The 24,859-nt window shown below is 38.1% G+C and overlaps 1 protein-coding gene across 2 annotated transcripts in view; it reads left to right on the top strand.

The window, feature by feature from the left end:
* LOC122550719 (radixin) overlaps window positions 1–24,859 on the top strand; it is an 80,310-nt gene that overhangs the window by 26,680 nt on the left and 28,771 nt on the right. For both annotated transcript variants that reach the window (XM_043691865.2, XM_043691867.2), the window contains exons 3-9: window positions 7,835–7,918; window positions 10,156–10,251; window positions 12,939–13,213; window positions 14,243–14,326; window positions 16,579–16,725; window positions 19,852–19,948; window positions 24,144–24,307. In XM_043691865.2, coding sequence (XP_043547800.1) covers window positions 7,835–7,918; window positions 10,156–10,251; window positions 12,939–13,213; window positions 14,243–14,326; window positions 16,579–16,725; window positions 19,852–19,948; window positions 24,144–24,307 — 947 coding nt within the window. The remainder of the gene's footprint in view (window positions 1–7,834; window positions 7,919–10,155; window positions 10,252–12,938; window positions 13,214–14,242; window positions 14,327–16,578; window positions 16,726–19,851; window positions 19,949–24,143; window positions 24,308–24,859) is intronic.

The raw sequence follows: 24,859 nt of genomic DNA, 5'->3' as shown, positions 1-24,859 counted from the left end.
ACTTCTAGTGCAAGAATGCAACTAGTAATAGTTGGACTTGATCACATGATACAAGTACTATTAAAGTATATTGGAATGTTGTGGAGGAAGCCTGGAACAAGACCAGTGATGTGCCAGATATGATAGAACCATCGTATAGAAGAGGCCCGGTGGCCCATTGAGCCTGTCGAGCCAAAACTGTGCTTAGTCTGCATTAGTCTCCCTTTCTAGCAGGGGGCCCATGGCTTGAACATTTTGACATTTTAAGTGCTCATCCAATAATGTTTTAAATGGTCTAGGTTCCTTGCCTCCCCTACCTTCCCAGGCACTGCGTCCAGACCCCCACCACCCTTGAGGTGAAAACTTCTTTTTTTTGTCTTGCATCACATTGACAACTCAAACAAAAAATCAGGGACAGCATAAAACTAAAAGGGCTGAATGGGAAAGATAAAGACCAGCAAAAGGCCATCAGGCAGCTTATTAGAGCTACTAAATGGGATTATGAAAGGAAATGTGCTAGGGACATCAGAATCACTAAGAAATTTTAAAAAAAATTCATGTAAAAGGAAAGCAGATGGTCAGGTGGGGTGTCGAGCCACTAAAGATTTGAAGTTGGGAATATTGACAAATGAGCATGGAGAAATAAATGGCAGCAACGTTGAATAATTTGCCTCTGTATTTACAGTAAAAATGCAGGATAGCTTGCCAGGTCCTGAAGAAATTAATAATGGATCAGAAGTAGGACTGAATAAAACTAAAACATTGCTATTGAGAAAATTAATGGAACGAGTGACAAATCCTGGGACCTGATGGAAGCCATCAGAGGGTATTAAAGTAGGGGAGCACATTGTAGCTTCCATAACTATAAACTTTCAATGCCCCAGATACAGGAGTCATCTGTCTTGATTAGAAATTTTCATATCACTCCTTTTTAGCCTAATAAACTCTAGGGAAATTGTTGGAGTCTTTACTTGAGGTTGGGTTAACTGAGCACCATTTTTACATTTTCAGTTAATCAGCATGAATTTGTGACTGGTAGTTCATGCCTGACAAACCACCTGAATTTGAGGTGATTAAGGTAATGGACAGGGCAATGCCTATAGTGTTTATATGGATTTCCATAAGACTTTTAATAAAGTTGCATATGAACTGTTCCCTCAGAACTGAGGGAAAACTACTGACATGGCTGGTAAATTGGTTGAGTGGCAGGCAACACAAAATAGGGATAATAGATCCGTGCTCATTGCTAGGATATACAAATGGTGTCCCATGAAGATCTGTTTAGGACCTCAGTTATTCACATTGACTATTACTGACTTGGATAATGGCCTAGATATCCAGATTTGCTAATAATCCAATGGTAGGCTGCATTTGTAAGATAGTTAGAGAGTTTATCAATATCCCTTTGTAAATTTATGCTAAATGAATGGGAAAACCTGTGCAAGATGTAGTTCAGCATAAGCAGGTGTGAGGTTGTCCATTTTGGACTGAGGATCGATCAGGATACTTTTTGGTGAAATCCAGCGGATGTCCAAAGAGGTTTGGAGTTTCAGATGAATAGATCATTAAAATGTCATGGATAGGTGCCGAAAATACTTGGAAAGCTGATGGAATGCTGGCTTTTATATCTTGAGGGCTGGAGTACCAGCCATGTCAGTAGCTTTCCCTCTGTTCTGAGTTAACTGTTCATATGTGACTTTATTAAAAGTCTCTTATGGAAACCCACATAAACACCATAGCCATTCCCCTGTCCATTACCTTAGTCACCTCTTAAATTCAGGTGGTTTGTCAGGCATGAGCTGCCTGTCACAAATCTATGCTGATTAACTAACTGAAAATTTAAAAATAGTGCTCAGTTAATCCAACCTAAAGTAAAGTCTCCAACAATTTCCCAGAGTTTATTAGGCTAAGTGGAGTGATATGCAATTTCTAATCCAAAGGGGTGCAGAAGTTATGTTGCAGTTAAACAAAACACTGGTTAGACCCCACTTGGAGTAACTTGAGCAGATCTTGTGAACCTTAGGAAGGATATATTTGCCTTCAAAGGAATACAAAGCAGTTTACAAGAATGATACTTGGATGTCAGGGGTTAAGATATGAAGTGAGATTTTTGAAAGTTAGGCCTATTTTCTTTAGTTCTTAGATCTTAAATTATTAGTACAGAATAGATTCTTTGAACAAAAGTCTTCACACAGATCATGGTACTGATTTCCTAAAAGGAGCGGTCTAAGTTAAGGGCAAGGTCAGGGGAGTTTCAGATGCTGTAGTATTTAGTGGGATGTGAGCCAAATAGTGAGAAATCTAGAAGAAAGAAAGGCATGGATGAGGATTTCAGCAGCAGGTGAGCCAAAGTGAAAATTGAAGTTGGGAATGAAAAGACTTAATGTCCTAGGGTTATATAGTTGGAGCATAATTTTGGACAGAGACTGGGGCTGAGAAAATGTAATTCCTGTAAATTCATTTTGGTATCCTATGGATTGCCTCCTGAAATAGCACTCATAACTCTAATTTGGGCATTTTTAATCTAAACTAGCATTACAAGTGCGGTTGAGAGGTGGGTTGCATTACTAGCTTTCTTATTCTGTTGAAGTTAAATGTCCATGACACCATTTAAAGATTAACAGTAAAAGTAAGCTATCCTGGTCAGTTTTAGGTACCAGCCAATTTGGATTAATTGCCTATTGTGGGATTATGCTGTGTACAAAATGACTTTAATATTTCAGTGTAAATCAAATTGTGCAGTGCTTTCAAGATGCAATAAAGTGTTGAGCAACTTTTATTGTACTTATGGTTTTCATGGGTTGATGTCTAATTTCTAAAGTGTCAGGAATTAAGTCCTATCACGTTCTTAAAACTGAAGATGATCACAGAAATTGAAAGACTTCTCTCTGAGCTAAGTGATAGGTCATTGGATCCATGCTGCCTTAGAAGGCTGTAACCTATTATTACAGTCAAAGTCTAATTATAGACCATTTTGCAATGATGTGTCAACATTCCACTTGATCTATTTCCTGTTGTACAGTTGGTTATTTTGGCAAACATTGTCCAATTTATGGTCCACATCTGTGTTCTAACTCTGTCTTCTAGATTGCATTTGGAGTAAATGTTTTAATGTGAATTAAACTCAAAAAAATCAAGCTGCTTTGTGATTTAGTGCAGTGATTTCCAAACTCTCCCCCACTGTGGCTTGAAAACTGTGATTCTCCAGTAGAGTGAGGTTGGGGCCTGAGGGGGCAAGAGTACAGCTGTTACTATTTCGTCAGAGGTCTACCAGCAGTCATTGCTGCCTTCAGAGCCAATGACTCCAGAATTTCTCTACCTGTCTGCATTTGGGGTCCCAAACCCCACTTGGGTAACCCAGATTTACTGTAGTCTTTCTGTGACTGGAAAGCAATGAATAATGCTAAATTTTTAAGATTAATGAGCATAATTTTCTGACTTATGGTGTGGATGTACTTACTAGAGAAGGTGCAAAACTTGACCTCCTGGGAAATAAGGCAGGGTAGGTGACCAAGATGTCAGTGGGGTAGCACTTTGGGGCCAGCGATCATAATTTTATTAGTTTTAAAATAGTGAGGGAAAGGATAGACTGGATCTAAAAGGTAAAGTTCTAAATTGGAGGAAGGCTACTTTTTGTATTAGGCAAAAACATTCAAAAGGTGATTGGGGGCAGATATTAGCAGGTAAAGGGACAGCTAGAAAATGGGAAGCATTCAAAAATGAGAGTCTAGAGACAGTGTTCTTGCTAGACTGGTAAGTGTAGGGAATGCTGGATGACTAGAGATGGTGTAATGTTAAAAGATTAATGTCCAGAGATGATCCCATTTAATGTAATACTAAAGGATTAAACTGTACTGTCTTTGGGTGGGGACAACAATCATGAAAGAATGCGATGACCTGCGCTCCAATTAGACAGTCGCTTGCTACTACTCCCCTTGCTATTGTCAAGTTTAACTATCATTCAATCTTGTCCATTCCCCTGGAATGCATTCTGGCCAGAGGTATTTCATACCTGCGTTCTCTTGGGAATTTGAGTCAGGAAATCGTCTGCATAACAATTCCCCAGGATTAGGGCATTTACATTTGTCTCTCATCAGAGGATGACCTCATCCTGCCATTGTACCTGGGATAGCATGTGACTGGGGGTTGTCTTGAGTGGCATGTGACTGTGGGGGTGTGGCCAGAATATCTGTAAGCCTGGCCAACTGACCTGTATAAAGGGGATGTGTTTTCTTTGTTCAGGGCCTCACTTTGACTTGACTTTGCATACCTGCGAGGGGATTGAAGGGGGGGGGGGGGGGGGGGGGTCACTTAGCTTGTACAAGCTTTAGTAAACTTTAACTGTTTGCAGAAGTGTGTGTGCGAATTGCATCTTGTGTGTGAAAACTTAGGAAAAGAACCTAACATGAAGTTTTGGTCAAGAAAAAGAAGGAAGCATATGTTAGATATAGATATCGCGTGAATCCTTAGAGTATAAAGGCAGTAGGAGTACACTTGAGAGGGAAATCTGGAGAGCTAAAAGGGGACATGAGACAGCTTTGGCAAATAGGGTGAAGGAGAATCCAAAGGGATTCTATAAATATATTAAGGACAAAAGGGTAACTAGGAAGAGAATAGGGCTCCTTAAAGGTCAGTAAGGTGTGGAACCGCAGGAGATGGGGGGAATACTAAATGTGTATTTTGCAACAGGGGTTACTGTGGCGAAGGATGTGGGGAAATAAATTGTGACATCTTGAAAAATCTCCATATTACAGAGGAGGGGGTACTGGACATCACACAAAACAAAGGTGGATAAATACCCAGGACCTGATCAGGTATATCCTAAAACTCTAGGAAATTGGGGAAACTAGGAAATTGTTTGCTGGGTTTCTTGCTGAGATATTTGTATCATCGATAGCCACAAACAAGGTGCCAGAAGACTAGAGGTTGGCTAACATGATGCCACTATTTAAGAAAGGTGGTAACTATGAACTGGTGAGCCTGACATCAGTGATGGGCAAGTTTGTTGGGGGGAGTCCTGAGGGATAGGATTTACATGTATTTGGAAAGGCAAGGACTGATTAGGGATAGTTAACATGGCTTTGTGTGGGGGAAATAGTGTCTTACGAACGGCGTGATTAGATTACATTACAGTGTGGAAACAGGCCCTTCGGCCCAACAAGTCCACACCGACCCGCCGAAGCGAAACCCACCCATACCCCTACATTTACCCCTTACCTAACACTACGTGCAATTTAGCATGGCCAATTCACCTGACCCTGCACATCTTTTGGACTGTGGGAGGAAACCGGAGCACCCGGAGGAAACCCACGCAGACACTGGGAGAACGTGCAAACTCCACACAGTCAGTCGCCTGAGGCGGGAATTGAACCCAGGTCTCAGGCGCTGTGAGGCAGCAGTGCTAACCACTGTGCCACCGTGCTGCCCACATGATGTTTGAACTAAAATGATAGCATAGCAATGGGCATGATCTATATCGACTTCAGTGAGGCATCTGACTTCTTGGTAAGATTAGATCACATGAAATAGTTCTGTAATCAAATAAAGAACTGGCTTGAAGGTGGAAGACGAGTGAGGTGGTGGAGGGTTGTTTTTCAGACTGGAGGCCTGGGACCAGTGGTGTGCCACAAGGATTGGTGCTGGGTCCACTGCTTTTCGTCATTCAAAATCATTTATATAAAATGTGGATGTACGAGGTATGGTTAGTAAGTTTGCAGATGACACCAAAATTGGAGGTGTAGTGGACAGAAGAAGGTTACCTCCATGCAATGTGATGTTGATCAGATGGGCCAAAGGGCCAAGGAGTGGCTGGAGTTTAATTTAAATAAATGTAGGGTGATGCATATCAATAGCACAGGTTTTGCATCAAGTTCCTAGAAAGAATTTTAGTATTCCATTCATCCCCTCTAGCCTGGCCATCATTTTAGATTATGGCTGATCATCCACCTGAATGGCATATTCCTGTGCTATCCCCTCTATCATTACTAATGACCAGTCTCTGCCTTGAATTTACCTAATGATGAACTTCCAAGCCCCCTCAGAATTGCAAAAATTCACCACCTTCAAGAGGTTTGTCCACCCTGAATGGCTTCCTGTTTTAGGCTGAGAACATGAACCTTGGTTGTAGAGCTTACAGCCAATGGAATAATTATTTCTGCATCTAATCTTTTTCTTATTTCTTTTTTCCTCCTCCTTCCCTTCAGACTCTCACTCTCTTTTTTCCCCCCCCCCAGTTTGGAGCTGTTCAACTTAGTGTTGTAGAAGTTTGAAGGACGATAGCAGATTCATTAGCTATCTTTTGTCACCATCTCTCTCATTGCACCTGAGGTTAAGCTCATTAGCTCTGAGGGATTGTCAGCTTTTCAGTCCCGTTTTAATTTCTCTAATGTTTCACTAATTCTAACCTCTGTTCTACCACACTCTCCTTGAATCTCCAATTTACAACCTTTTTTTTTATTTTACAGGTTATGCTATAATATGTATTTCATTTAACTTGAATTCACTAAAGTGCAAACTTCCAGAATGTGTATTAGTTATGGTTCCTGTCCCATTCGTTGAAATGGTGCTGCTATTATACCATTTTCTTAAAACTGGATTGCATGTGTTATAGTGGAACTGACTTTGTGTCCACTCAGAGAGCATGCAATACTTACTGCCTTTTCAGTTTCTTAATTTTTTTCTATTATTTATCCTCGACTTGCAGTAGACCCACGTTTTACCTTTGCTAATCTGTTATATAAATAGTAATGACTCACATTTTACGGTCCATTTTATTTCCTCATGTTCTTTCTATTAATTTCTTGGTGATTAAGTTCCTTTTGTTCGTTCCTTGATTTTTATAGCCATTACTAGCAATTTGCTTCATTTGCCATTATCATATACACTAACATCTTCGTCCTCCTTCCTCCCCTCTGATCTTTACAAGAGGTCTTCAGCAACAGAAATGTAAAGGGGTTAGGTAGATGAAAAGGCAGGTTTGATAAGGTGGAACCACTATTTCCAGCATCTGTTTAACAAATATCATTTTAACAGAGAAATTTGTCAGCAGGAGCTCAGTTGGACTGGAGCAAGGAATATTCCATGTACTCCACTTAAAGGCATAACTGGGGCCGATAGGAGTACCCATATCTGCATCTTTGATTTTAAATGTTGTTTGTTGATATTAAATTGGAACTGTCACGTGGGTGTTCTTGCTACCCAATCCAGGACAAGATCCCTGTTTTGTTCAATGAGCATGCATGCTTGGATGAATTATAAAATGTATGCTGTCCTTGGTTGGCTGTTTTCAGACTCCCATCACAATCCACCACTAATAATAATCCACGTCAGTAATTACAATATTTTAAGTTTGGAAGGAGCATGATGATTCTCATGTGGTACACTTGGACTTGCTATTGATTAGCAAAATTCAAACATGTTGAACTAATAGACTTATTGCCTAAATGTGTGGGAGGAAGGCTGTGCAACTGACTTTGCAGGAATATCAAAATAGACTAATTGCATTAACATCTAAAGATGAACTTGTTACAAGAAAGTGTGCAAGCTTGTTTTCCTTTTCCAAAACTAACCTATAATTGGCATGTCATGTGCTACTAATTTTCATGGATGAATATAATCCCTTGATGCCTGAGTTAGATTTTAAAAATATTTTCTCCTAGGAGTCTAGTAATGATTATAGCACCTGAAAGGAGTTGCTTAGAAATGGCTGTTTCTGGTTTCTCAAAATGGGAGAAAGTTAAAATGCTGATGACTTCAGAATTTGTGTGTATTTGCTTAAGCTACTATATCAATTTTTGCAATTTTATTGTCTGTAGACAAATTGGATTAATGGGTTTAATTTTCTGCCTGTTGACAGATCAATGTACGTGTCACTACCATGGATGCAGAGCTTGAGTTTGCCATTCAACCAAGTACAACTGGCAAGCAACTCTTTGATCAGGTAAGATCAGTGTTTTTTGCTGCTTTGGTTTATTTTGAATTAACAATTAAATTTTGCTGCATGGCTGAAATTTCAAATTAATCTTTTTAGTGGAGTCCTTTTAGAATTTGTAAATCTTATCAATTCTTAAAGCAACAGCTGATCATAATTTTATAACAAGATCCTGAAAATGGTCACCTCTGAAGCTGAGTGAGGAGGTAGAAGGCAGGGTTTGGGAAAAGGTGTTTTGAGTAGAGCCCTGTCATCTGAAGACTCTCATGAACAGTAAGTGTGCAGTAAGGTGTGATACACCAGGGAGCAGAAGTCATCAGCTTTCACACAAAGCAAAGGATGTGTAAGATGCAAGACTGATCTGCAAATAGGGGCAAGGATGTTGAATTCATTATGTGGCAGGGCAGCAAAGACTGGGGTGATGAGAAAACTAGATTTTTGATAAGGTTAGACTAGTTTTAGCTAAGGGAAAAGATTGGAGCTCAAGAGATTGTTGAAGTGAAAGATGGAGAGTTTGGATGCAGTTAAGGCATTTAAGAAAAGACCAGTGGTGTTGGCAGTTGAAGAAATTTTGGATGTGGAACAGTAGAATTGAGTTGCAGCAAAAGTGGAGTTTTGGAAGCCTGCATGTGGCAAAGTTCTGGATCAGTGGTGCTGGAAGAGCACAGCAATTCAGGCAGCATCCGACGAGCAGCAAAATCGACGTTTCGGGCAAAAGCCCTTCTTCAGGAATAAAGCACATTGCTGAGGAACAGTATGCAAAGGAGAGAGCCAAGGATAGAAATTTTTAATGTTCACAGAAATTGATTAGGACATCTATCTCTAATATAGATAGGGCATAGGAACCTTGGTAAATGTCACCAAATGGAAAAGATCAGGAGAGAAGAGAAGGTAAAGTAAGATTGAAGAACCAAAGCTGGCACAATCTCAAAACTGAGTGTCAACTCCATTTCCCTCACTTTGTACACAAAAGCACATAAAATACAGCGGTCGTTCTATTATAAAGCAGTAGGTCCTTTCTCATGCAATCTGCTGTAAGAAAATTGTGCAATAACGTCACTGTTTTAAATGATGGAATCATGTTATAACCAAAACCATGCTTTTAAAAGTTCACACTTTAGAAACCGTGTCCTCAATTCATCAATCATGTTACAATCATGAAATGCATTATAGCAGAATGACCTGTGTAGATAACTAGCCTCTGCAAATGGGGAAATAAATCTCAGCAATTAATACTGAAACAAAACTAGCTTAGTAATATTCTTAAGGAAATGTGGTCTCTTGACCTGGTTGCCTTGTGTTGTCCACTGTTAGTGTGATTTGACTTTTAATTGTCCTCTGTGACGTAAGTTCATAACATCTATTACCAAGAAGGTCAAGGCTGCAGTTAGATGGGATGGCTGCCACTAAGTTCTGCTCCAGATCCTACACCAATCCTGACTTTGAACCATATTGTCACTTCTTCACTGTCATGGGCTCAATATCCTGGGACTCCCTTTCCTAAATGGCCCTATAGGTTTCCCTATATCCTGAGGACTGCAACTGTTCAAAAAGACTGCTAACACCACCTTCTCCAGATCTAATGCAGATGGGGAAAAATGCTGGCTTAGACATTGACAGCCATGCCTGCATTCCAGGAATGAGTTTTTTTAAAAAAAAAATTTAATATGCCAGTCAGTTCATAAATGTGCTCATTTGCAACTTTTTTAGCTGCTTCATATGTCGTGCTATCTTTTCTTTGAAACTCATTCAATTGTAGTTGGTTTGCAAGAGATGTCAAAGCCAATCACAAAATATTTTACATAAAAGAACCACCATGATGAAGAGAAATGTGGCTCCTTTAGGGGCAGATGGATGTACTTAATTTTGGTGCTTTGGGGTCAGCAAAGAACTGGTGACTAGATAAATTAAACTTTTTCACTTGGTCACCTAGCTAAGTATACTGAGGGAGGTAAGTAAATGGAGTTGAGGAATCATTCATCCAGTTTTATGGTGAAATTCGCTTTTGGATTTGTGTGGCATATTCCACTTGCTACGCTACCTCCACCATCTGTTTAAAATTTTACTTTCTATGCTTTAGTGCTTTTGTCATTGTTTTTATTGATAATGTTATTTTTGTATTGGGCTAAAAGAGCTTTTAGTTACCACTGTCTAAATATTCTGCTGTTTGAAGCCATAATGCAAATTCTTAAATTACTAAAACTTTAAAAATTTGGAAGGATACTACTAGATATTTCTGTTTTCAGGTTGTAAAAACTGTTGGTCTCCGAGAAGTGTGGTTCTTTGGCCTGCAGTATATAGACAGTAAAGGATATACCACGTGGCTGAAGCTAAACAAAAAGGTATTTTTATTCCTCATTTTAATCAGCTCAAATCGTTAAAACTACCTTTTTTAATTGTAAGGCAGAGAGCACATTTGGATTTTGTCATTTTTAGAGATTTAAAATTAGTATATTTTAATAAAAGATCAGTGTTCATACATAACTTGCAACTTCTGGAGGGGGGGGGGAAAGAATCTTGAAAGACTAAATTTATCCAGAGGGCCTAAATTTGAATTCTGAGCTTTTAACTAAAGATAAAACTGCATGAGATGAATGTGCAACTTTAAGTACATTCTTGTGCTGACAGTAGTAGTAGTAGTATTGTATAGCAGATGAACAGACCTGTTTCCAGGAAAGTGAAATACACAGTTAATCCACTTGAATATTAGCATTTCTGACTTTTTTTTTCTCCTGTTTGTACTCTTATCAGCAGTAGTTGTGCACAATGATCTATTAAAAATAAGTAAAGGCCCTATAGTCCTTCCTGGGTCATCGGGCTGCTCTCTGAGAGACCAGCTATATGATTTAACTTCAGGGTCACTACGTATCAAGTGGCTGATATTGACACTTTTTCGTGGTTATAGGATGCAAGATATACGCGATAGGATTAGTATAAACAACTACTCTAAATTAGAGCACAATCTGTTTTTCTTGCATTTGGAGTTCAGGGTGGGAGAGCAGGTGAAGAGATTAGAAAATGTCTTCAAGTGAAACTGAACATTAAAATATCTTCTGTGGGATTGAATTGTTTATTATCAGCATCTGTACTTGCAACCCAGATATAGCATTGTCTAATAATGTTTTCTTTACTCCTAAATTTTTCTTTTTGTATTCTCTTCCTATGCCAGTCATATCATTGCGTGTCCCATATGAACTATCCTGTGGTAACGTGCCAAATTGAGCCAATTGTGCTGCAATTCCCTCCCTATGAGCTAGATTGATTCTGTCCAAATTAGTTTCTCACCAGAACATATAAAGCCAGCAAACCAATTTTCCGGTGTGTAACCTTAGGTTGAATTTGAAGCCAAGTAACATATGGGAAAAATTTAGTACTGAATCTATTATTATTACAAACACCTTTTTAATAACATGCAATTCAGTTTCAATTAGATAATGTCTTTTTCTTATTAATTTGATACATTGTGTAAATGTAGTTCTAGGCAGGATTCTGTTCTGAGCACGGCCATATGTTAGATTACTTCTGGAACTGGAGAAAATGTAAGATTTGGGTTACCTTGTTGCCCAGATCTGTCGCTTGCATGTGTTTTAATATTTGCTCCATATTGAGTAATGGCTTATGATTTGTCTATTCCAGTATCAGGCAAGCTCTTACTTTTTTTTTAAAGTAAGCCCATTAGGAATTAATCGGACCTCCAATGAAAAGTGAGCTCCTATCATTGTATTTGTTTTCTCCCTAATTTGTTTCAGAACTGCTTGGATGATCTGCCATGCTAACTCCTCCACTTCACCATATTACAAACAATCTGAAAGCCAGAAAAAATGTTCTCTCTCCCAGATGATTTACACACTAGGACTCAATATATTTTGCCATTTTAATGTTGCTATTTTTTTCTCTACTTTTTTACACTTCTGACTGTATTGCAGAATATTAATATTGCAATCAGTGTTTATATACTGGGCTGAATCTTCCTCTTTATTTCTCATTGTAGACATGTAGCATGGAGTATTTCTGGACATGGAACTTGAAGAATTAATTGAAATAAATATCCAACATTGATTTCTCTAACTGAAATGTTCCATAAAACCCTATCAGACAAGATCACCCTCTAGAGTACTGTATATACTCGGGTAAAGGTCGACCTGACTATATTGCATTATAAATCTCTTTAAAAAGGAAACTATATGTTCCCATTGACTCATTTAAATGAATTCCCCTTCCTTTTTTTTCCTTTTTTTTTCTCCTTCCTTTTTCCCCCCACATCGCTCTTTGTTTACTGTTACATCTCCATGCATTCATAACTCTACTTAGCCCACTTGGTTTACTACACCATGTTTTGATTCACTCATTCAGACCGGTACTAAGTCGATCAGTACTTATCACACTTTGTTCACCAAATCCAAAAGTTAATATTGTTTATAAAAGTTAACTTTAATTGTGCCATTAATATATCTTTTTTATTCAGATATAGCTACATATATCTTTAACAAACTTGTCAAAAAATTAATGTTGCTATGGCTCATTCCCATATGAGAATAAATGGGAGGGAAATAGAAGAATTTGGCGAGAACATTCAAGACACTTGCACATTCAGAACTTAATAAATGTTTCATTTTAGGTGTGCCATTTTACCAGGCCATGACTATGTTGAACAGTGTGATTTTGCAAGATTTTGTTGAATCTTTGACTTGTTAAATTTTTGTGCTGATATGTATAAATAAAATTTACTACCAATAATTCTTGTTTCTCTTGCTTTTACCTGGTAATGACCTTTACCATAATTCATTGTTTTTCTTCATTACCTGGGATTAGTTGAGCAGTCAAATTGACTTCTGCTAATAATATGGTATTTCGAACTGCAGCATAAAATTCAGCCCCTCAAAACTCTTACCCGTGTAATAGTCTACTCTAAGTTGAACCTTTAAAGTCTAAAAAGTTCGACTTTTATGTGAGTATATACAGTATTAATTTGCTCTGTAATGACTCAATTGAAGCAGAGAGGTGAACCTATTTTTCAACTTCATTCCAGGTTACTCAGCAGGATGTGCGAAAAGAGAGTCCACTACAATTTAAATTTAGGGCAAAGTTCTTTCCAGAAGATGTGTCTGAGGAGCTGATCCAGGAAATAACGCAACGTTTGTTCTTCTTGCAAGTGAAAGAGGGTATTCTTAATGATGAAATCTACTGTCCACCAGAAACTGCAGTCCTACTTGCTTCTTATGCTGTGCAGGCTAAATATGGCGATTTCAACAAAGAGGTTCACAAGTCTGGCTACCTAGCTAGCGATCGGCTTCTTCCCCAGCGGTAGGTGGAACAATGTTACTTTGCCTGCGTTTCACCTTGAGTTGCTGTGTTACATGCAAAATGTTTTGTAACACTTAATTATTCTCTCCAACTACGCAAGCATTTCAGTAAGTATTAATGGTTTTGGCTGAGCATGATGTCATGGGATCATTGAAGAGCAAAAATTGATGTTAGCTTGTCTACCTCTACCACCCCTGATATATTGAATGGGGGCAAAACTGGCTGTACTAAGTTTAGTAGGCTCTGCCTTTTGCTTTCTTGTTTCATTTCCCCTTGGTAACTTTCAGGTCTGCCACCAAGTCTATCTTCGAGACCTTTTTTCACATCTGGTTTGGATAGTTTCTGAAATGTTTGTTCTGTGCAATAGGTATCTTAATTTTTCAAGTATTTCTGTTATATGGGAATTGATAGTTTCTAGAGTTGTGTGTGGTGCTGGAAAAGCATAGCAGGTCAGGTAGCATCCGGGGAGCAGGAGGGTTGACGTTTCGGGCAAAAGCCCTCCATCAGGATAGTCTCTAGTGCATCTAGCTTGCTTTGTAACATCTTGATAGTCACATGATAGTGATGAGGGGTTGGTGACCAGTTATAATCCATCTTTAATTAGTGATTGATTTAAGTATATAAAGAGTAAATGATGCCAAAGTTGACTTCAGCCACTCGGAAAACCAGGCTGGGGAAATGATAGGGAGCCAGGAAATGGCAAGGGAGTTGAAAAGTACTTTAAGTTCTTCACAGAATACCCGAATAGTACTCCAAAATTACTCCTCCCTTCCCCTTCCTTTACATCTGTTTCCATTCCTGGGGATAGGTTGGCCACCAATATTCACTACAAACCCACAGGCCCCCGTGGTTACCTGGACTATATGACCTCACACCCTGTTTACTGTAAGAACTCTAAACTATTCTCCCAGTCTTTGTCTCCATTGCATCTGATTTGACAATACCACCATCCATAAGTGAGTCTATGAAATCTCCATCTTTTTCTTCAAAAAGGATTCTCAGCCTAATAATTACGTACTTTGTTTTTAGTGTCTTAGAACAACATAAGCTGACAAAAGAACAATGGGAAGATAGAATACAGACTTGGCATGAAGAACACCGAGGAATGCTGAGGTAACATTTCAAAAAACGTACACTTTTGTAGTTGTCATGAAGTGTCTGAATTAAGGTGTGTTTTGTTATGGGCTTCTCATCGGATATAGTTTTGTAATTTTTTTGGAGGGTGACAGACTAAACAATGAAAAAGCAAAAAGTGTGTTTTGTGTATTTTGTTGATGTTAACTGGAATATAGGAAATATACTTTGAAGACCTTGCATGATTTCTGATCTTTTCTTCCCCTCAAATACATACATTTGCAACCTTTGGTAATGTGACATTGATCCAAAGCACATCAATGCATACTTCAGTAACAAAAAATGAATCTTCATTGAAGGTGAATAAAATGCATCTACATGTGCACATTGGAGAGACACCAGCTTGATGTAAATGCATAATGGTTGCAAGAGGCAGTGATAGTTTAGGAGTCGGCTGTTGTCCTTATGCAATTAGACTAGTCAGGAATTAAATGGACACTTGATTAGTTTCATGTGTTGCTTAACACTGGCATATTTCAATAGATGTAAATTTGAACAAGATGGTACTGGAATTCAAATAATGACCAAATAATAACTACACTTTAATAACTACACATTGGAAGTGCATGGATTTTTAAATTCATTTTGTGGAATCTTGTCATCTTTGGCTGGCCAGCATTTATTGCCTGTCCCTAGTTGCCCTTGAAGGTGGTGGCCCCCTTCTAGACCAGCTGTAGTCCATGTGCTGTAGGTTGACCAACAATACTGATGGGGAGGGAATTCCATAAGTTTGACTGACAAGAGAGAGTTTTGAGGCAAAACCAAAGCATATTCTCTTGAATGGGGTGGAGGGAGAACGCAAAAAAGCAAATGGGTCAATTTGAGTATTTTGGAATGTGTTGTCAGTTATTGATAGTATCTCATCCTAAATAACTAATGAAAGAAGAGGAAAATTGGAAGATGTACTGCTGACTTTTAGCAAGCTTGGATGATTGAACTTTTTTGTTTTCACTTAACAGCATTTTTAAAAAAAAATACTTTTAAAATCACCAGCTTCATTAGATTTAAAAAAGATACCAAACTGTACTTAATAGGATTTTTGTATTTCCAGTTTAAAAGGGCTAAATGTGGGATGTCTTCATTTCCAGAATGATTGTCCCACTTAATGGTTTAAAATAATTGTAAAACAACTAAATACTGTACTCTTTGTGACATTGCCAAAAGTTGACCATTTGCAATGATCTTTTATTTATTGCTGCCATAACTATCTGATGCTAAATAGTAATCTTCAGTTTGTATACTATTCTGAGCATTTAACTTTACAGTACTTGGTTGTTTTGTGTAAATAGGACAATGGCATAGGCCAAGTTAATGTTTTTTGCAAGATTTGATATGTATTGTAAAACAGTTTGACTTTCCAGGCTACAAAGAATGTATGGGCATGGATCTGTAGATTAATGATTTTTGATTTGGGATTGTAAATAGGATACTGTATAGCTGGGAATGTTGAGACACCCTATTTAAGGAACTTGCAATCTTAGATTGACAAGAACATTGGCAATCTTGAGTCTGGGTATTGAGACCAGAAAATGTACCCAATGAGCTTAGTAAAAAGGAACGTAAGAATTCCTTTCCTGAATGCCATTTCTATCCTTGGACTATCACATTCCTAAAAAAGGAAGATACTAAGACCTGACGATGGAATGTTATTTTTGATGACAACAGTGGTACCATTGTAATATGCAATGTCTTTTATGTAATCTTAGCACATTAGTTGACCACAACAGAAATACGTTAATGTAGAGGAAAATATTTAATCTGAAATATTCACAGCATATACAGAATCCTCTTTGCTATGCAATATAACATTCTTCAACTAATATCATATATGGATCAATGGCTTTGGCATTTTGAAGAGCTTGCATTGGGAAATTAGTAATTTTTTTTCCCTCTAAATATTTACTACATGCAGCATACCTTTCACTTAATATATCCAGCAGAAAAATAGAAAATAAAAGCAATATCAGAAATGTTGAGGTTTAAAAGCAGCTGAGGAGAGAGATCTAACTTTACAATTTGCTGACCTTGATTGCCAACTAGAATTGGTAACCGTTTCCAGCACTTTATTTTTCAGATTTCAAGCATCATGTTTTTGCTTCTGCATATATGCACCCAAATGTTGTCTTTCGTCAGTGAGGCTATAGTTCAAACTAAATTTTTGAATAATCTCCTGTTTCATTATCTTAACAACCAGAGGCACCATAGAATATTTACTTTATCTTTATTAATAGGGAAGATTCAATGATGGAATACCTGAAGATTGCTCAAGATCTTGAAATGTATGGAGTCAATTACTTTGAAATCAAGAACAAAAAGGGAACAGAGTTATGGCTGGGTGTTGACGCTCTTGGACTTAACATCTATGAACATGATGATAAGTAAGGAATCTACACTTTAAAATATATATCAATTGTGTTTTGGATTTTTGTAATTTAAATCAAGCCTTTAATGTGATTCTAGAAAGTTTATTGCAATGTTTAGTGATAGGTTGCTATTTTATAAAACTGAGCTAGCACAGATTAGTCAAAACCTTTATAACCGTGGAAGTTTCAGATCTGGTTCTTCTGTTGTAGTGTAATAGAAGATGCAAATTTGCAAAGAAGATATTAAGCAGTGATTTAAGAGGATCTGCTGTGTTTCTAATGTTTCTTACCTGGTGATCTTCCAGGCTTTGGTTATTTTTCCAAATGCACCTGAAAGATCAGCAAATAGCTGTTTTCTTCCTCAGATGCTGCCTGACTACCTGAGTATTTTCCTATTCTTTTCAAATTTACAGCATTTTTGCTTTTCAACTGCCATCATCAATCACCTTCCAATTTTTACTCTTCAATTGCCTTTCTTTCCTCATCCTTGACCTTCCTGCAGCACTAGCCTGATAACCCCTCCTATGGTTCAGTATCCAAAATTATCTTTACTTTGTTCTACAAATTGGAGTTAGATCACCTTCAGTACTGACATTTTCTGGCCTTTAGCTGTTATCACTGTACTTCTCCAAGCATCTGCCTTTAATCCCAAACTTGCCTACATCTACATGCTTCTCCTGGGCAGTAACAACTTAGCACAAAACCAACTTTCACATGTACTCTGACTTTACAAATTAATTTTACAACACCTTGAGCAACTAGGGTTGGGCAATAAATGCTGGTCTAGATGACCAAGCCCGTATCCTAAAAAAGCTTTTTTTAAATTCGATTAATTTCTGAGGCTGACTTGAAGTTTTCTTGACAAGCAAAGCTTTTCCTCTTGTACCCTGCTAGAAACTGATATCTACCCTTTTTTCTCCCCCCTCATTGTAAACTACTTCGATCTACCTGTATATATTGGTTCATTTGCTGGTACTTTCAGAGTTGGCCTCTGGTAAACTCTGCAGCCCCTGATTTTTAGGCTATGTTGGCTCTGGCTCTCGCACATACACTATATGTATATTTTCAAAAATAAAAAACTTGCATCTAGGTCTTTTTGTAACTTCACTCTATCTATTAACTCTTCCTTTGCCCTTGCCCACCTGAAGCTTGCATTCATCTGACTCTGACCTCCTGTGCATCTCTTCTTTCAATTCCCTTTTTGGATGCTGTATCTTTAGCTACTTTGTTGTCTTGCAGCTAGCCAATTTCGGATCCAAACCATTTAAGAGACAGAGGGTGGTGGCTGATGTGAAATGTTCATCCTGGAGTTCATTACTAGTGGGTACTTCAAGGATCTATTTTGGGGCCACTGCTGTTTATCATTTTCATAAATGACCGGGATGAAGGTGTTTTTAAAAAAAAAAGTTAGTAAATTTGGAGATGACACTAAGGTCGGTGGAGTGTGGACAGTCCGAAAAGATGATGTAGGTTACAAGGATATAAGCTGCAAAGCTAGGTTTACCGGTGGCAAATGGAGTTTAATGCGGAAGTGTGAGGTGATTCACTTTGGAAGGAGTAAAAGGAATGCAGAGTACTGGGCTAATGGTAAGATTTTTGGTAGTGTGGATGAGCAGTGTGTCCATGTGCATACATCCCTGAAAGTTGTCACCCAGATTGGTAGGGTTGTTAAGAAAGCATATGGTATGTTAGCTTTTATTGGTAGAGGGATTGAGTTTCTAAGCCATGAGCTAATGTTGCAGCTGTACACAACTCCTGGTGCGGCCACACTTAGAGTATCGTGTACAGTTCTGGTTGCCATGTTATAGGAAGGATGTGGAAGCATTAGAAAGTGTGCAGAGATTATTTACCAGGTTGTCTGGTATGGAAGGAAGGCCTTTTGAGGAAAGGCTGAGGGACTTAAGGGTGTTTTCGTTAGAAGTTTGAGAGGCGACTTAATAGAGGAATACAAGATTGGGGATTAGGTAGGGTGTACAGTGAAAGCCTTTCACCTCTGGTGATGGCTAGCATGAGGGAACATCGCTTTAAATTGAGGAGTGATAGATATAGGACAGATGTCCGAGGTAGTTTAGTAAGGATGTGGAATGCCCTGCCTGCAACGGTAGTGGACTTGCCAACATTAAGGGCCTTCAAATGGTCATTGGATAAACAGATGGATAGTAATGGAATAGTGTAGGTTAGATTGACTTTAGATTGGTTTCACAGCACAACACTAAGGGCTGAAGGGCTATACTGTGCTATTATGTTCTATGTAGTTATTTGAAATTGTCCTACTAAATGCATCTAGCTGAGGTATTTATACTCCGATTTAAATTTTCTGGATACGTTTTTAGCTTAACATCTCCATCCTGTTTTTTGAAGTGCTCTGGATGCCAAAATGTACCATAAGTGCAGATGGTTCACAGGCTGTCAAACTATCTTAACTAATGTTAACAGGAAGGGGAAATCTGAAATGTTCTATTTGTTTTCTACTTTTTTAAACCCTTTTTGCCATCACTCTTTCTTTTGAATTTGGGTCAAATTTAGGTACAACTATAATTTCTCCTATTTCCTGCTCAAACTTAATCATTTGGGAAGATGTATTTATTGCGTCACTGACTTGCATGTAAAGCAGTTTATGGTGCAAGGTAATAGTGTACTGTAACTAGACATGCCACATGATGTCCTGCACCAGAGAATTGAGCCCTTATCAGTTGGGTATATTCCCACTAGAGCTCCTAATAACATGGAGACCTTGAATTAGTCAAGAGTGCAGAATTCTTTGGTTCAGCTTCAGTTTTCAGATGAGGAATTATGTTTTGTTATGGAACCCAAAACTAGTTGTAACAAGGTAATAAAAATGCTATTGATCTTAAGTGCAGCAAGGGCAAATGAAACATTAGTCTGCACAATAACTGCAGCAGTTTGTCTGGACAGCCTAAAGGAGAAAATTTGGGGAAATGATGTTTACTGAAGGTTTCTACTGCTCTAAGATTTGTACTCAAAATTTGAATTTGAAAAGAATAAAGGATCCATTTATTAAAGGAATTATGCTCATGTTACTATCAGTTATTTCTTTCAAGTACACCAAAAGCAAAGTCTTTGTTTTCATTGGTAGAGTAAATTTAACATCCACTTATGCAGTTTTTAATTGCTCAACAGATTGACACCAAAAATTGGGTTCCCTTGGAGTGAAATAAGAAACATCTCTTTTAATGACAAAAAGTTTGTCATTAAACCAATTGATAAGAAAGCTCCAGTAAGTACTTATTTCTTTAACATTTTAATTTTTCTGCCTGAACTAAAATTTAAGTAGTTGAAAATATTATTTTTGTGTTTAAAATTCCATTGTCATTTAATTATTTAAAGTATGTTCTTCAATGTTGAATAACAATGCTACTACCTCCTAAAAGGCTCCATTTTGTGGAAAAAACATTTCTCACCTTTGGTATAAGACATGCTTTATATCTTTTGGATCTTGCTTTTTCTCAATTCTATTATTGGATACTTGAACATACCTAACCCCATTCTACTGGCATTTAAAATAACTTAAACTCAGCCCATCTGTATCTTATGGTAAAGAGTGAATACTTTACTTTTAAATTGGCTTGAAAAAGGATAATGGTAAAGAAAAGGTAATATCTATTGCATCTCTAACCTTCCAATTCTGAAAGGTTCATCGACATTGTAGAGATTCTATGTGAAAACCGGCTCTTCGGCCCAACAAGTCCACATTGACCTTCCAAAGAGCAACCAAATCCCCAAACCTGCTACTCTACATTTACCCCTGACTAATTCACCTAACCTACACATCCCTGATCACTATGGGCAATTTAGCATGGCCAAATCACCTAACCTGCACATCTTTGAACTGTGGGAGGAAACCCGTGCAGGTGCCCAAGGTTGGAATTGAACCTGGGTCTCTGGCACTGAGGCAACAGTGCTAATCACTGAGCCACCGTGCTATCCCTAACCTAAATGTTTCACTCTGCAGAGTCTGATCTTGTGTACATTCTCACTGTAGAGTAATGGATTAATAATTATGATGACTATATCATGTGACAGTGAAATTAGAAGTAATGTCCAAGAGTCTGAGATGGAATAGTCTATACAATGGAGAGGTGTACTTGGGTGGAATGTAGAATGACAGACAGCATAAATAAATGGCTAGGATCAAAGGTCAGTCTAAAGATGCAAGAATATATTTGACTGGAGAAATTTCTTCAGTGTGGTGAGCCTGTGGAATTCACTATTTCAGAAAGCAGTTGAAGCCAAAACTTTATATAATATCAAGAAGTTGTATGCAACATTTGGGGATGAAAAGATATGGTGGGGGAAGATTGAGAACAGGCTGCTGAATTAGATAATCAGCTATGGTCGTCATGGATAGTGTACAGGTTAGAAGGGATGAATTCCTTTACATGTATTTTTCTAAAGGTTTTTCAAGAAATGCACCAAAATTTGACTTAAGTCACTTGGGCAGAAATAAACTTTCCCAATTTAGAACAAGTCTCCGTACGCAAAGAGCAATACAGCATTCAAAGTGGAGTCCAATCACAAACTACATCCTAAAGTCTCTTTTTTTTATTTCTATTTTCAAATATCTACAGTATTTTACTTTTTGTGGTGTGAATTTGTCCCTTGCAGGGATGCTCATCTTGAAGTTGTGCATTTTCCTTTTAGTCTTGACTTATAAGCCTAAATCTTTTGTTAATTTTCTAGGAGCATGTGTTCAAACCCTGTGCCGTGGCAGTATGAATTCAGTTTAAAAATTACAGTCAACCACATTACTGAGAGCCATTTAATCGGGGAAGTGCAATAAATGCAGTCCTAGCTACATCCCATGAACTAATTTAAAAGAAATTAACACCATCTGCTCAAACCAATTAAGTCAATTATCTTAACAACTAGAATAATGTAATTGAAGTTTTTATCATGTGTACATATGACTAATATGTTTATGAACACCATTTGGATGTTTTACAGAAGAAAAACTAATTTGGAAAATTTTATGAAATGTAGGCATCACTATCCAGGTAATCATTGGTGCTGATTCAGTAATAGCAAAGGAATTGAGTCCCAAGTCAGAATGGTGTGTGGTTTTGAGGGGAATGTGTGCGGTCAGTGTTGTTTGCCTATATAGTCTGTCCTTGTCCTTTTTTTTAAAGTTGCGTTAGAAGGCACATCTAATTTTGAGTGGCAGCCACTGAATCTGCGTATAACTTCTGAATTGTTGTACGTTTGGATGTGCAGTTTGCAAGAAATGTATCTTGTGAAGAGCAACTTTCTTTGAAAGTTTTTAAGATGTAGTTACTGTAAATCATAATTTGGCTAACTTTTTTTAGTTTTACTTCATGGAAAGCACTTGAACTCATTGGGTGAATAGGACCTGGTGCATATGAAAGCTGTCACTTTTGAAGGCTAAGCTTCAATATTCTGTTTAACTTGCCTGTTTTTCACTAATCCTATTCTAATCCATATTATTTGTCTTACAGCACTGAAATTGTCTTTGCAAAGTTTAAATAATTCATCTTAATTACAATATCACTATCTTGTTCTTGAAGTCATACCTGCGATGTTTGAACTCAAAAGTTGATCATACATTTCTACACCAATGATTTTCCCCATCTACTTGTTCTCCATGGGGCATGTCTCCATGGAGAACAAGTGCATCTCCAGCAATTATTTTCCTTCCAACTATCATGTCTGAACTAAGCATCTAGCTTTCATTGCTTGTATTGATCTACTTGTTTTCTTCAAAAATAGCATCGGTGTACACAACGCCCAATTTCATCTGTCCACTGCAGTAACATCTTGTTGCTATGACTGCAGCTTATGCACAAGCAGCAATAGAAAATAATTTAGGTTATCAAAAATTAAAATTAAAAACCCTACAGATTAGACAACATCTAATGGGGTGTGAAACCAGTTTAATATTGCAGGTCAAAGATCTGCTTTTGTTATCACAGATTGCAAGCAGGAAGAGTTAGTGTGGTGCTGGAAAAGCAGAGGAATCTATAAGCCCTTCATCAGGAGTGTGATCCAGATGCTGCACTACCTGTTTTTCCAGCGCCACACTTTGACTCTGATCTCCAGCATCTGCAATGCTCGTTTTCTCTCAGTCCCTATAAGCAGGTAGAGGCAGTTAAGAGTGGTTTGCTGTGGTCAGAGGAAAGGGCAAAAGCAGAGCTCAGTAATTTAGTTGTAAGGCACAGATACACAATGTTCAGTCCAACCAGTCTATGCTGACCATAATTCCAATCTAAACTAGTCCCACCTGTCTGCACTTATCTCACATCCCTTCAAACATTTCATATTCCTTACTTATCTAACTGTCTTAAATATTGTAACTAGAATCATAAAATCCTTAGTGTGGAAACAGGCCATTCAGCCCATTGAGTTCATACTGATCCTCTGAAGAGTATCTTGCCCTGATTCAACAGCCCCTACCCTATCCCTATAACCCTGCATTTCCCATGACCAGTCCACCTAGTCTGCACATCTTTTGGACTGAGGAAACCAGAGCACCTGGAGAAAATCACCCAGATTTGGGGAGAACATGCAAACTCAACACAGATGGTTGCTGGAGGCTGGGATCAAACTTGGGTCACTGGCACTTTGAGGCAGCAGTGCTAAGTACTGAGCCACTGTGCTGCACCACAAGGAGCTGTACCCACATGCACACTTTAAAAGTTCATTCCATACGTAAACCACATTGTTTTAAAAAAAAAGCCCTGTGACTTTTTTCCAAATCTTTCTCCTTTTTTTTTCCTTTAACAATATCCTGCCAGACTTAATCTCCCACCCTAGGGAAAAGACACCTGCCATTCATCTTATCTATACCGCTCATGGTTTTATAAACCTCTAAGATCACCCCCTCAAACCCCTGTGCTTGAGTTGGGAGAGGGGTGGGGAACGGATGGTTCGGCGTATTCGTTTAACTCAAACCCTCTAGTCCTTCAACAACCTTCAAATCTTTTGAGTCCTTTCCAGTTTAATAGCCTTTCAAGAACAGTTTGGAGAGATTAAATGATGAATGGATGATATGGCAAAGGTGAAGAAGATAGTACTGAGTCAAATAAATTGGATATAGAAGCACTAAATTGTGTCAGCATAATTGAAGCAGCTGCTGTCGGTGCAGAATTAGGACATTGGTTAAGTTTGTTCAGCACTGGTGTAGAATGTGATAGGGTAACTAATTTAAAAGTTGAATCTCTTTCTTGGGCAGTGTATTCATTTGTCATCCTCCTGCCCTTTACCCTGCTCTGCATCATTTATTTACAATATTCCATTGCACACTTTTATAGTATTTAAGATTTGCAATTTAGCTACTTTCCCAACTCAAATCATTTTCCAGAAGTTTGTAGGAGTGGAGCTGATGGCACATGTAGCAATTATTGACTGTACTCACCTGAATATTGACTCATTCTAATTCTTGTCTTGGTTTAATGCAGGATTTTGTATTTTATGCTCCCCGGCTGCGAATTAATAAACGAATTTTAGCACTTTGTATGGGAAATCATGAACTCTATATGCGAAGGAGAAAACCTGACACTATTGAAGTACAGCAAATGAAGGCACAAGCCAGAGAGGAAAAACATCAGAAACAATTAGAAAGGTAAATGAAAGCTGGTTCCATTGACTTCTGCTCTTAAGTGTATGGATCTGCTATATCTCTCGGCATTGATATGGGCCATGATACTTCTCTAGCGTTGCTTGCCTCTAATTTCCTCTCTTTGATTAGCATTAGCAATCTTTGCATGAATTATAAATGATTTGGCTTCTAACAGCCAGCAATAAAAATTTTGGAGAGCTGAGGTTTGGGGAAAGAAGTTGTTCATAACACTCTTTTTTGGGTAAAAGTTTCTGTACATGACCAGGCAGCTATTGAGCAGGATCTGATGGAATTTTATTATTCCTTGGGGATGTGGTCATAACCTCAAAAGCCTTTATTGTCCATCCCAAATTGCCCTTGAGCAAAGTGGTTTGCTCTCCCATTTCAGAGGGCCACTACCAATTGAATCTGGAGTCCCATGTTGACCAGACTAGGTAAGATTCCCTAAAGGATGTTGGAGAACTAAGTGTGTATTTGAAATGATCCATATTAACATGACTCCCATTTGAACCCACACCCACCTATCTGCTGTGATGTGATTTGAACTCTTAGCAG

The sequence above is a fragment of the Chiloscyllium plagiosum genome, unplaced genomic scaffold (genome assembly GCF_037043375.1).
Source record: "Chiloscyllium plagiosum isolate Xiang-an unplaced genomic scaffold, Cpla_swu_hap1 HiC_scaffold_6, whole genome shotgun sequence".
In the NCBI taxonomy this organism is placed as follows: Eukaryota; Metazoa; Chordata; class Chondrichthyes; order Orectolobiformes; family Hemiscylliidae; genus Chiloscyllium; species Chiloscyllium plagiosum.
Note: the sequence above shows the minus strand (reverse complement) of the source record. Positions and strands in the feature narration are given on the sequence as shown.